Source organism: Adiantum capillus-veneris, chromosome 15 (genome assembly GCF_014529385.1).
Source record: "Adiantum capillus-veneris isolate H3 chromosome 15, ASM1452938v2, whole genome shotgun sequence".
Classification (NCBI taxonomy): Eukaryota; Viridiplantae; Streptophyta; class Polypodiopsida; order Polypodiales; family Pteridaceae; genus Adiantum; species Adiantum capillus-veneris.
In genome coordinates, this window is record NC_140945.1 from 135,152,994 (window position 1) to 135,165,828 (window position 12,835).

A 12,835-nucleotide genomic window follows, 5' to 3' on the forward strand; every position below is an offset into this window, starting at 1 on the left:
TGATTAAATAAAAGGGAAAGAACCTTTGATGACAAAAACAAAGCGTAAAGGAAAAATGTAAAGAACTAAAACGGACTTTGAAAGAAGTGTGGACCATGGAAATGGAATCAAATAGTGACAAACCGGGGAAAATCAAATGTTCCAACTCATTATAAAAAATACAATTTGCAAGATCACATGATCATTGTAGAGCAACCCTTGCGACAATCAACAGAACCAGGGAATCCTATGAAGGCCGGAGAATACCAAGCGAATTGACCTTGTAGAGCCTGGAGAAGAGCCAAACCTGCATACATAGCTATAGATTTGTCGCAAGAAGAACAAGATATTCTCAGAAGATGTTTTTGCATGGTCATACAAAGATCTCAAAGAGGTGGATCCTGTCATATGCCAACACACTATCCCTATGAGAGATGATGCTAACTATACGAGATAACTATCCTCTTCCCATCATAGATCATGTGCTAGAACGAGTAGCGGACAAGGAAGCTTATAGCTTTTTGGATGGCTTCTCTGGGTACAACCAATTGACTATAAACCCCAAAGACCAACATAAAATTAATGAACCATGCCTTTAAGGAATATTTGTGAAATTTCTTGGAAGTATACATGGACGATCTTTGTGTGCACTCCATAAAACGAGAAAGTCACTTTGAACATTTACGATGTGTCTTTGAGAAATGCCGTCTATATAGGATTTGCTTCAATCCTAAAAAATGTGTTTTTATAGTTAGACAAGGCAAGGCAAAATTCTTGGACATATTGTGTCAAAAATTGATGAAATGGCTAGGCCAACATCAGTCAAAGAAGTGCAGGCATTTATGGACATTGTGGTTACTATCATAGATTTTTCTACGTGTTTGCAATAATTGTCAAGCCCATATATATCCCTATCACTCACATATGAGGAATCCTTTCGAAAGCTTAAGCAACAAGCCTAGACCTCAACACCAATATTGAAAGCTCTAGACTGGAACAAAATGTTCCATGTACATGTCGATGCGTCAAGTTATGCCATTGGCTACATCTTAGCCCACCCAAGAGAGAGGGAACCATGGATTTTTCTATCTCCTATGCTAGTCGATAATTAAACTTGGCGAAAAAGAACTATACAAACACGGAAAGACAAGGTCTTGGTATGGTGTATTTAGTCAAGAAATTCCAACACTGCTTGTTAACTAACAAGTTTGTATTTTTTATAGACCATCAAGCCTTACTCTATTTGGTGAATAAACGATGCAATACAGGTAGGATAGTAAGATGGTTTATCATCCTACTTGAATTTGACTTCACAATTGTAGTTAAAAAAGACACTTCTCACCAACGGGCAGATCATCTGCCAAGACTCACCACTGGGAAGCACCTAAAGGGGTAGATGATGACTGACTCGATGCATATATGTTCTCTGTGGAAATGATTCCAAGATGGTCAGAAGATCTTGTGTCCTCAACGACTTTAGCACAAATGGATTCTCAAATACCAATTACTATTATACCACGATTAATTGAGCAATCCGCCCTATATCAGTTGTTGCTGACTTGAATATTATATCGCAAAAACAAGGATGGAATCTTGCTCTTGTACATTAATTGTGAGGAAGAACAAGAAGCCTATTTGAGTCTAGCTCATACCACAATTGTAGGTTTTCATTTTGCATGAGATCAAAGCTTACAAAGATTAACTTGGTTGGGTGTTTACTGGCCTACAATGAAGAGAGACGTTCATCATTACGTGAATAATTTCTCTCAATGTAAAGAAAAATCCACCATACCCCATGCCACGTTATTCCACATTTCAGTGATGACATAGTGGAGTAGATACCTGGTAGAATATTTGACTAATAGAATATTCCAAGAAGACATGAGTAAAAGGCAAAAAAGAGCAATAGAAACTGAGGCAGCCAACTATACAATGAATAGTAACCAGCTCTAGCAGGGGGTCACTTCTCTCATGAAACCATAGCCAAAGCTATATTGATGGTAGGCATTTGGTGGCCAACTTTGTTTGCCGATGCAAAAGAATTTGTTCAACGATGCAATGCATGTTAACGAGCAAAAATGCCAACAAGAATAGATAATATGCCGATGTGACCTATGATGGGAGCACGCGCATTTGGTAAATGGGGTATAGACTTTGTGGGTCAATTACAATCACCAGCTTACAAAACTCATGCACAATATATTATTGTGACCACAGATTACTTAACCAAGTGGGTTGAGGCATGAGCCACCAGAAAGAATGATGCTAGAACCACTATTGCATTCCTGTACGAATACATATTTACTAGATACGGACTTCCTATTGAGCTTGTGAGTGATTGCAGATCACATTTCCTCAATGAGGTGATAGAATATCTAAATGAGTTCATGGTAATCCATAACAAATTTGCACCCAATCATTGTCAAGAAAATGGTCAAGTAGAACATACAAACAAAATTATGAGCTCTGTACTAACCAAAATTGTTAGTTCAGGCAGAACGGACTAGGAAATGCATCTTCATTCTGCCTTGTGGGCTTATCGAGTTTCCTTCAAAACAGCCTTGCACACGTGAAGGATACTCTGCTCATGCTAGGCATTAAGTTTTGTTGCATTCGGAGTCTCATAGCTATTCAAATTCATCGGATCAAGCTTGCGGTAAGAAAAGTAGCTTTTGATGTTTGACACACATTTGAAACTGAGTTAAGTAGGAGCGGCTTAGACTTGGGTTTTTCGAGAGATTAGCTATCTCTTGTAGCTAGTCGGGTCAGCTACGTCCCATGGATTTACAATTTTTATGTCTGTGGTTCTCGCTTTGCTAGCATCGATATGGTGAGGCTTGGCAGTTGGCCGACATATTGCTACTATTATAGACAAGTTTGAAGTTTAGTTTTCATGGTTGTAGATATTACCTTGATGTCACTCTCTATTAGTAGTGGGTTTTACAATGCCTTAATTATATATGCATAATAAGGATAGACGTTCCTGAGTGAGCAGTCTCATAGGTGTGCACATTTATGCATAGACATTGAAGTGCAACTTTTTCTACTTGAGGGAAGTATACATCTTGGATCTTTTTATCCCGAGGGGTGATCATTGCCATCAAAGTTACATATTGGACCCAGATCAGGCTCGTTGATGTGATGCTTGTGTGTCCACAAGTGGATTTTGCTTCATACTTTGCAACTCATGCATATTGTGGTTAAGAAAAAACAAACCTACTATGGAAACTTCTAATTGTGAAGCTAAGTCCAAGGTAGGTTTCACACATGTGGTTATTTGTTTGGCTCATAATCCTTATGGCTGACTTGAGTGTTATACCTTTTTTTTTTAACACTATCTTCACTAACGATCACACCCATTGGTGGCGGTAAGGAGTGCAGTGTTTCATGCTCACACCAAGCACATTGATGTGCATCACTTGACATGGAGAGATGCTTTGTAGTAAAGTTTAGCCTTGCTTATGTTTCAATGGAAGAGAACCTTGTAGATCTTTTCACAAAGGCTCCACCTTGTGAGACATTCTAAGGCTTTTGCAAAGCTTAATACTTATTTCCTCTATGAACTGATCACATCAATGCCTAATGCTTCCCTATACATGAGTGCCATCTTATTTTCACTGCATCAAATCCAAGGGGAACGTGTTACCATGATCTAGAGTGCTCTATGAACAAACTTGAGATCATAGTTGGATTATGTTCCCATCGAAAACAATCTTGTAGATCTTTTTACAAAGGCTCCACCTTCTAAGACATTCTAAGCCTTTTGCAAAGATTTATGCTTACTCCCTCTATGCATTGGTCACATCAAGGCTGATGCTTCCCTATACATAAGTGCCATCTCATGTTCACCACGTCAATTCCAAGGAGGACTTGTTACCATGATTTGGAGTTCTATGTAAACAAAGATCCTCCATTCGTTTTTTTATTCACAAGGAGGTTTTTTCCCCTAGCTTGTATGTACGCCCACCATTATATCCTATCACTTATCTCCGTATGGGCACATTGTACATTTTCTGTGTATCCTTAAACTTTCTTCTTCTACAAGCTTTATGTGCAATTCTTACAACGCTATTTGCAATGCGCCCCACTTATACCTAGCTTGACAACTAGACATGGCGTGGATTTCTTCTTATTCAAACAAGATATGGATAAATAATCAATGCATAGCTAACCCCTTGTTGGTCTCTTGTAGGCACACGAGCATTTTATGACTCGCTCAAACTAATTCTTTATATCATTGTAAATTTGCTAACAATTTCCTCCATTGTGATGAAACAATCTAGAGTACTTGGTGCCACTCAAGGAGCAAAGGATGTGCTTAACTGCTTGCTTATGTGTAGTGTTTCATTAGTGCATAATAATGCTCATATATGAGCTCCAACAAATGTCATATGTACACATGCATACATAAAGAAGATTCCCATTATGGTGTTAATAAAGTGTGACATGGAAGTCTTGCATCAGTTTTAAAATTAACAATTTGCATCCTATTTGGACCAGCAGATAGCATATCATCAAATATGGAACAACAATCAAGAGTACATCATCTGCACATTTCACATTCATTTAGTGTGACCATGTGGAAACTATGCTCTATCAAATGAGCATGCACTAAGCACATGACTTCAAAACATTGCTTGATCTATAAACCATTTTTGGTCCTTTGTGAAAAAAATGCAAGGTCCAGCTAGCAACTACATCCAATTGTTGTGCACTTTTATTGATGTACATACCAATAATCTACCCCTTTGGCTAAAACCGCAAGGTTGTGCTACATCCAAGGCCATTGTGGAATGCAAATGCTACGAAGGGGATTCATATGACAAGTGATGTAAAAGTCATAAGCATACCCTTTTCCAACAGGTTTATCTTAAAATCAGTCAACACTACCATCAAGCTTATGATTTAGCTTGTAAACCATCCACATAGTATCGATCAAGTTGCACTTTTATCTTGGACACAATAGTACAAATTATTCTTCTTAGTTTCCTCATACTTAGTAGCCCATGCCAAAAATAACCAAAGCAAAACACATATGATGCAAAATGAGAGTCAACATTGGCCCAATGAAGACAAAGGGCATTCAATTTACTACCACATATACGGCGCATGAAGTGTTTGATCATTCTAGACTTCCGGATCAAGTGCATCATAGACATTTGCCTAAGAAATGCACTTATTTGTGGACTTGTATTGAACATTAGCTTAAATCACTTTGGCACCAAATGTGATGTCCTTACCATTAAAAAGAGGTAACAAAATTGTTGACCACCTTCACAAGAAGTTTTGGACAATTTCTCACAATATTTCCCACATTCCGACTTACCACAACATCATGAGCTTCTGTGAGGGAGGCGCTGCATACCTAGCTAGATACGATTGGGGGCAGGGGACCGTCGGCCCTGTGGGGGGGCCGGTGGTCCTCTGCCCCCAATCATACCTAGCTAGGTATGCAGTGCCTCTCGAGCAACAGCTCATGATGTTATGCATTGTATGAAAAACACTGAGAAAGACTCTGATTTCCTACATGAGAAATTTTCTAAATCTTCTTGTGCTTGTGAGCGTATATTTCTCACAAGTAACTTTGCAAAAGAACCGCCAACTCAAGAAAGAGTAATACGATTTCCTTTCATTGTGCATCAAAGCTAGTACTGCGAGAGTGTAGATCCAAGCATTGACCTTGCCTAGTAACGCCCAACTCCTGGTGAAACTTTTTGCAGATGACTCCCTCTTATTCTTGAAAGCTTGCCCTCAAATAGTTAGGAAAGCTTTGGAGATTTTGCAAAACTTTTTCTATAGCCTTGGCATTGAAGTGTAATATTGAGAAATCAAGGTTGATCTCTCTCTGTGAAAACGACTTATTCGACCCATCTCATAGATGGGAGAGATTCTATCATGGATGGAAGAGATTGCATCAGAAGGAAAGATCTTCCGACATGTGGGAGCCCCCTTGGGGGTAGACATAACACACAAGCAAAGATTTCATTGGGTCTTGGAAAAGGTTAGGTGTAAAATGAGAAGGTGGGAGTATGTGTTGCTGCCCTTTTTGAGCTAGGTTAAAGTTTGTATGCTCCCTTACATTGCCGCTCCTCAAAAGAGCCACATGTAACTAGAAAGAGTTCTTGAGATTGGTGAAAGGTTTTTATGGAAAAGTAACACAAAAGACTTGATGCCTTGGCAATGGGTAAAATGGGAGTCAGCTTCTAGGCCAGAGAGCAAGGCGGTATTGGGATACTCGACCCAGTTATTCATGCTAAGTAGTGTGCCAAATTTGTGGTCACGCTGGGCTATTAAGACAAAGGATATGATGGACAAAGCGAAGATTTTTTCTAAAGGTGGCCAATGGAAAGGGATAGAGATTCACAACTTCTAGCCCCACGATGGTACCTGAGACTTGGTGGCATAACGGGGAACTGGTACGTAAATGTAACAAAGCAATAAAGGTATTGGAGTGGGGAGAGAGAACCAAATATTTAAAGAACTCCAAAACACATTAGTCCCCTTGGCTCTTTGATTGTGGGAGCCTACTATTGAACCCTTTTTGGAGAGAGATTGCCAAAAAGGTTAATAACGAAGGATTTTAACGTCTAAACCCAGTGATGGGACAACATCAACAAGAGATGGAAAGAGACATACCTTCTCACTACCAAGTATCACCTCAATGGCACTGTGAGACTACTGGTCAATAGAGTTGTAGAAGGGCTGGAAAATCTCTTCATGCCTCTTTGCGAATCCACTTCTAAGTGGAAAGCCTGGCGTTGGCCCGAGAGCAACCATTTCTCTAAAGCGCAAACCAAGGATATCTACCAACACTAATGCTCAGGGCCGATTGATTTGCCCCCCTCAACAAGCCATGGGGTAAACAATCGCCAAAAGATAGATGGGAGATAGGGGCAAGAAACATGTGGAACCCATAGTGGCCTCCAGCAATGAAGATCTTGTGAAAACTCCTTTGGAGGGCCTTGCCAATCGTGTCAAGATTCAAGCTCGAGGTATTAGCCCAAATCGGCGCTCCATATGCAAAACAACTAGTGAGGACCTCTCCCATCTATTCAAGGAGTGCTCGATGACTAGAAGGCTAGTAAGTAAGATTTGTAAATGGATCCAAAGAACTTGGAAGATAGGGTTCTTCAAGAACGATTTGTTCCTAGAATGAAAGGGCATGAAAAGCCAAAGACTCTTCGTTTGTACTAGATTCTACTTCTTTCATCATATTTGGAAGGCCACAAATTGTCGTGTGTTCGAAAAGGACCTTTCTATGGCTAAATTTGAAGAGGATTGTCCAAGAAAATAATAAAACGATTGTTGCAATTGAGAAAAGGAATATTTTGGACGAATGAAACCGGGCAGCTAGCGCAATCCTAACACAAGAAGTTTTGGACAAATTCTCACAATAATTCCCACATTCTAACTTATCTCAACATCATGAGCTTCTGCTCAAGAGGCACCGGATACATAGCTAGGTATGATTGGCCGGGCCGGCGGTCCCCTACCCCCAATCATACCTAGCTAGGTATCCGACGCCTCCCAAGCAAAATAATAAAACGATTGTTGCAATTGAGAAAAGGAATATTTTGGACGAATGAAACCGGGCAGCTAGCGCAATCCTAACACAAGAAGAGGATTGTCCAAGAAAATAATAAAACGATTGTTGCAATTGAGAAAAGGAATATTTTGGACGAATGAAACCGGGCAGCTAGCGCAATCCTAACACAAGAAGTTTTGGACAAATTCTCACAATAATTCCCACATTCTAACTTATCTCAACATCATGAGCTTCTGCTCAGGAGGCACCGGATACATAGCTAGGTATGATTGGCCGGGCCGGCGGTCCCCTACCCCCAATCATACCTAGCTAGGTATCCGACGCCTCCCAAGCAAAAGCTCATGATGTTATGCATTGTATGAAAAACATTGAAAAAGACTCAGTTTTCTTACATCAGAAAATTTCCAAATCTTCTCGTTTAACCGATTACAGTGAATAAGTTCACCTTAGTTTCAGGTCATGTAACTTCGAACTATTCCTCAAGGCTTGTCTCGAGCTTGAGGTTGCTTTGTACATCCCTTTGTGAAATATCTAATACATCCACTCACTATTATGTGTTTAGCAAAAGAAAGGAGTTCCTTTCATTGCAACGCTCGACTGAATTACAGTGCAATTTTGCTTCTCTACCACAGCCTACGAGATTACTGCACGATTACTATCCACCATTCATCTTCTCTTTCCTTTCCTACCCTTCTTTTTTTACTTACATATCACAATGATGTGCATTTTCTTTGCTACTCTGTCTCTCTCTCTCTCTCTGAAAATTTTATTGTATTTTTCATTTTTTTTTGGGAGGGGGATAGGGGTGAGGAACACAATAGGAAGAGGGGAAGTTGTGCCCAGGCAGGCGGGATCTGGAGGGCTAAAAGATTTTAATGTTCCAAGTCTACCTGTAACTCAATGTAAAGTACTCTATGTGTACCGGCATGAAAAAAACAAAAAGACCAGAAATCAAGAACCATGTTTAGCATGTCTCAAGGTGGGCACTTAGTTCTAATTGCTCACTGCCCTGAAAATCGTTAGGCATCCCCAATAATAAGATATAAGACAAAATTGAGAACTCGGCTTACAAATCATTTGTGTAAAAGAGACCCTGTGTTCAGTGTCAAAGGCTACGGCGTACACTTCATCGTTTCCCACCACCACCACCAAGCTTAGGACCTTTGGGCATTGCCCCTTTACCCATAGCACCTTTGGGGGCAGCTTTGGAGGACTTAGACACTAGTTCAGCCTTCTTTGCCTTCTTCTCATCCTTGGTTTTCTTGATTCGCTCCTTGATCTCCCTATCATAGGGCAAAAATATTAAATCAATTAGCAGCACAGAGACTGTAAGTCAATAAGACAGTCCAAACCTTAGCGCAGCTTCACGAGCAGCAGCTCTAACTTCAGTCTTTTCTGCCCGTTTCTTCTGAATCACCTCAAGTGAAGCACCAACAATCGAGCGAGAGTAGGGCTTGCTGGTAGTCTTTCTCCTCCTTTTCACAGTCTCAGCATGTATATCCTGATTCATATGCAAAATAATAGATTTTAGTTAAAATGAAGTCTCCTTGCTGCAACAATTACAGCCCCACATTATACCATCCATACCTTCTTGTGCTGCTTGCGGTAAAGGGCAGTCCACGTAAGCTTAGATGGTTTCAGACGATTGTGGAAGTACCTTTTGCATTTTGAATTCAAAAACAAGAAAACCTGCAAGGAGAATTCAGGAGAAACAATTGCTGAGGAGTTAAAAGAAATAATTCCTGAGGTGTTAAGAAAAACTTGTGCCCTTGCTCAACAGTCCACAAAATTCATGTTTTCAGGCAGCACAGAGACAAGTTTCTCAAACACTCTTAAGGAACTACATCGTCTCTCTGAGAGAGCTAATGTATTTTTACTCTTCCACTTGAATCATGTTTTAGGGCACGTACATCATGTTTCATGCTTATACTTGGATAGACTGAAAAACTGCAGCAATACTACACTGAGTCACTTCATTACTAGAAAATCAGGCAACAGATTCTTAATACATGAAAACAAATCACAATAACCACAATAAATAACACAAAGCATGTGAAAACCGTGTTTTCCTGAGAGGTGGGCAGCACTTAGACAGGCTACTCATAAGCACAACCAGGTATGACATAAATCAAAGCTCCACTTACTAGAACAGCTGCTACCAAGACACTGAATTTGACCGATACACCATAATGCCATGGTTGCACTCATATAATACATAAGACAAGTCTGCCTGACTCATCTTCTGGCATCAGTGACTCTATGCCATGGCACATCTGGACACTGCCCATACACAGGTATCAACTCCAACAGAGGCTTTCTCGAAAAGAACAAAAAAGTGCATCATAGAGATTCCCATATGAAGATGTCATCACTATCCTTGAAGAATTCTGATGTCCCTATTCTTTTATAATCATGTGCATGCACAGGTATCAACTCCAACAGAGGCTTTCTCGAAAAGAACAAAAAAGTGCATCATAGAGATTCCCATATGAAGATGTCATCACTATCCTTGAAGAATTCTGATGTCCCTATTCTTTTATAATCATGTGCACGCACAGGTATCAACTCCAACAGAGGCTTTCTCGAAAAGAACAAAAAAGTGCATCATAGAGATTCCCATATGAAGATGTCATCACTATCCTTGAAGAATTCTGATGTCCCTATTCTTTTATAATCATGTGCACGCACAGGTATCAACTCCAACAGAGGCTTTCTCGAAAAGAACAAAAAAAGTGCATCATAGAGATTCCCATATGAAGATGTCATCACTATCCTTGATGAATTCTGATGTCCCTATTCTTTTATAATCATGTGCACCTTTAGCAGTTCCGCTGAAACCACGAGAACAGGAAAACAGAACATCTGCACCCCAGTGTCCACTAGAACCTCTCATAAATGGAAGGAAACAAATTCAAATTCAAAAAATCCTGCCTAGCATCTTATGGCATCACCAAGTTTATGCTTTGAGTGCACATCCAGAAAATGCCAATGCACGAAGTATAAACTCCAACAGAGGCTACCTCAATGTGAACAAAACTTACATACACAGTGCATCATAGAGATTCCCATATGAAGGTATCATCACTATCCTTAAGAATTCTGATGTCCTTATTCTTTTAAATCATCTGCACCTTTAAAGACTGCAAATGTTCCGAAAAAAAATTGAAAGACAAAAGACTTGATACCCAAGGCGTTGAAACCATATGCACAGGTTGAATGGACATTTGCAAGCCAAGTCCACGAGACTCTAAATATATGGAAAATTTCCCATCAATAAAAATCTTCAAATAACTTCAAGCTAAGAGATCTTCAGGCCCCTGCACTTCATTCCTGTTGTTTGCCAATGCATGCACAAAAGTAATAAGCAAAAAATGCATGAAAACACAAGCGGCAGTACACAAACCTGCCTCCACTTTTCGAGTTCAAAAGTGCATCATAGAGATTCCCATAGACAGTTGTCGTCAAACCCACAAAAGGAGTTCAGATGTCCCTATTCTTTTCCAATCATCTGCACCTAAGCACATCTGGACGGAACCAGTGTGATCCAGAGAGGATCACACAAATATGCCGTCAAGTTAATCAGCCCGGCCATACACCGTAGCAATTTCCCTAAAGCGAGCTATCATCAATGCCATGCTGGGCTCTACTCCATTGATCATAGGAAAATTTCCTTTTCCAGTAAATGCAAACAAAGTGACATACTCGGAGCAGGCACAAGAGGAGCACTACCCTCGCCCGTTATAATGCAGAGTTCTCACATTTTGTAACGCCCACCCTCGTTAGATTAAAGAACAGAAGGGCAAAACAAAACTTACTTGAGAATCTCCTCTGACAAAGCGGATGCCCCTCCCAGGGTAAATCTTTGAGCCGCTAAACCGGCACACTTCAGTCCTGCCCAATAAGAGAATCCAGATTTAAAATACGACACGGTACGGCAGAGCTTCGCGAAGGGTCAGAACGCTCTCATCAAAGTCTCACAGCCCCAGCCCCTCAAACATCTTAGACACGATCACTTGCAGACAGAAGCTCAAAAGGAAACCTAGACAACTGCTTACTTGAGCACCATGCCTGCGCCGCTCCTCGGTGCTCCCCGCAAATGCAAGTGTGACAAAGAGAGCAACGCTGAGTCGCCTTTCTTCTCTTTATGCTATCTACGCCGTTAGATCTGCGGCTCATCCAACGGTGTTCATATAAGCAAGGTTAGGTCAAAACGAGAGAAAGAGAGAGAGAGAGAGAGAGAGAGAGAGAGAGAGAGCACGCCGGATTCACAAACATCCGGACATTTTTGGTGGACAGAAATTGGATGAAACGATGGAGGGCATTAGCACACACTGGTGCTCAGTGCTCAAGTTACACTCAAAGTTGGTTATCCTTCGGCAACCTCCCTCGGCCAAAGAATGGGCCTCGAGTACCTCTCCCCTTTCTAGCAGAAAAGGGCTTGAATTGAACACCTGCACCAAAATTCGTCCATTTATAACTAATTTTATGAAGTGAGAAGATGGCATTGCACCCATGGGAAGGAGATGTTCCCACTTGTTGAGGTACACACAACACAAAGTTTGGTGTCACTCGTCTCAAAAAGTACCCTTGAGAATTTATGTGGGTCACTGTAGCGATGGGTGATGAGAAGAGCCTTTCCGCCATCTCACTACAAGTGTGTCGTCATGAAATCCAATTTTTTGTGTTCATGTGACATTTAGAAGCGAGACAATCTACAAGTGATGTTCAATAGTTGCTCATGGTTGGCTAGCAAACCGAGTTGGAAGAAAAGAAGGCAGTGGCAGTGTCAGGCACAAGTCATTAACAAAGGCTTTTCCTACTCTTTCTCTGCTATGGATTATGCACAATTAAGCAAAGTGTGTGATTGGTGCACATGAGTGGATTTTCATAGTGTGAATGCAACCTAAGACATGTCATTCTCAAAAACGCAAAAGGAGCTAGTTGTTTGCTACAAAAGACAAAACAAAAAACAAAAAACAAAGATTAAGTAAGAGGCAAATTATGTGCCCTTGAAGCACTGCCAAAGCATATATATATATATATATATATATATATATATATATATATATATATATATATATATATAAGCATCAGTTTTACGAGGAAATAATAATTCTTACTTAAAAGGTATACTTAAGAGACTGAGAGAGAGAGTTTGTTCACTTCATGCTGAAGGCCTAAAAGACATATGAAAGCAAAAAAATCCAAAAGAACTTACTTCTAGAATGGTTGAAGGAAAATGTCGCATTGATGTTGTTTATATAGCATTAGAGTATGGTGGATAACATACATAGCTACTATTAAATAACT

The 12,835-nt window shown here is 40.2% G+C and overlaps 1 protein-coding gene and 6 non-coding genes across 7 annotated transcripts; all 7 read right to left on the reverse strand.

Moving 5' to 3' along the window:
* Positions 1–8,467: 8,467 nt before the first annotated feature.
* On the reverse strand, positions 8,468–11,657 carry LOC147441534 (large ribosomal subunit protein eL24-like). The gene is made up of 5 exons (XM_086483144.1): positions 11,581–11,657; positions 11,341–11,416; positions 9,113–9,214; positions 8,878–9,026; positions 8,468–8,808 (listed from the first exon to the last, which is right to left on the reverse strand). The coding sequence occupies exons 1-5, from the start codon at positions 11,589–11,591 to the stop codon at positions 8,652–8,654; spliced, it is 495 nt and encodes a 164-aa protein (XP_086339270.1). The 5' UTR covers positions 11,592–11,657; the 3' UTR covers positions 8,468–8,651.
* LOC147441535 (small nucleolar RNA R44/J54/Z268 family) lies at positions 9,860–9,946 on the reverse strand. Its single transcript, XR_015184384.1, has one exon. It is a non-coding gene; the product is annotated as a small nucleolar RNA R44/J54/Z268 family (small nucleolar RNA).
* On the reverse strand, positions 9,992–10,078 carry LOC147441536 (small nucleolar RNA R44/J54/Z268 family). The gene has a single exon (XR_015184380.1). It is a non-coding gene; the product is annotated as a small nucleolar RNA R44/J54/Z268 family (small nucleolar RNA).
* Positions 10,124–10,210, reverse strand: LOC147441537 (small nucleolar RNA R44/J54/Z268 family). The gene has a single exon (XR_015184381.1). It is a non-coding gene; the product is annotated as a small nucleolar RNA R44/J54/Z268 family (small nucleolar RNA).
* On the reverse strand, positions 10,257–10,343 carry LOC147441538 (small nucleolar RNA R44/J54/Z268 family). Its single transcript, XR_015184383.1, has one exon. It is a non-coding gene; the product is annotated as a small nucleolar RNA R44/J54/Z268 family (small nucleolar RNA).
* Positions 10,573–10,657, reverse strand: LOC147441539 (small nucleolar RNA R44/J54/Z268 family). Its single transcript, XR_015184385.1, has one exon. It is a non-coding gene; the product is annotated as a small nucleolar RNA R44/J54/Z268 family (small nucleolar RNA).
* On the reverse strand, positions 10,953–11,040 carry LOC147441540 (small nucleolar RNA R44/J54/Z268 family). Its single transcript, XR_015184379.1, has one exon. It is a non-coding gene; the product is annotated as a small nucleolar RNA R44/J54/Z268 family (small nucleolar RNA).
* Positions 11,658–12,835: the final 1,178 nt, after the last annotated feature.

Bases quoted from the DNA above. Each gene is read 5' to 3' on its own strand.
- LOC147441534 (XM_086483144.1), bottom strand. The intron at 9,215-11,340 runs GTAAGTTTTGTT...TTCTCCTTGCAG, and splicing joins TTGTCAGAGGAGATTCTCAA to GTTTTCTTGTTTTTGAATTC. The intron at 8,809-8,877 runs GTTTGGACTGTC...GCCCTATGATAG, and splicing joins GCTCGTGAAGCTGCGCTAAG to GGAGATCAAGGAGCGAATCA.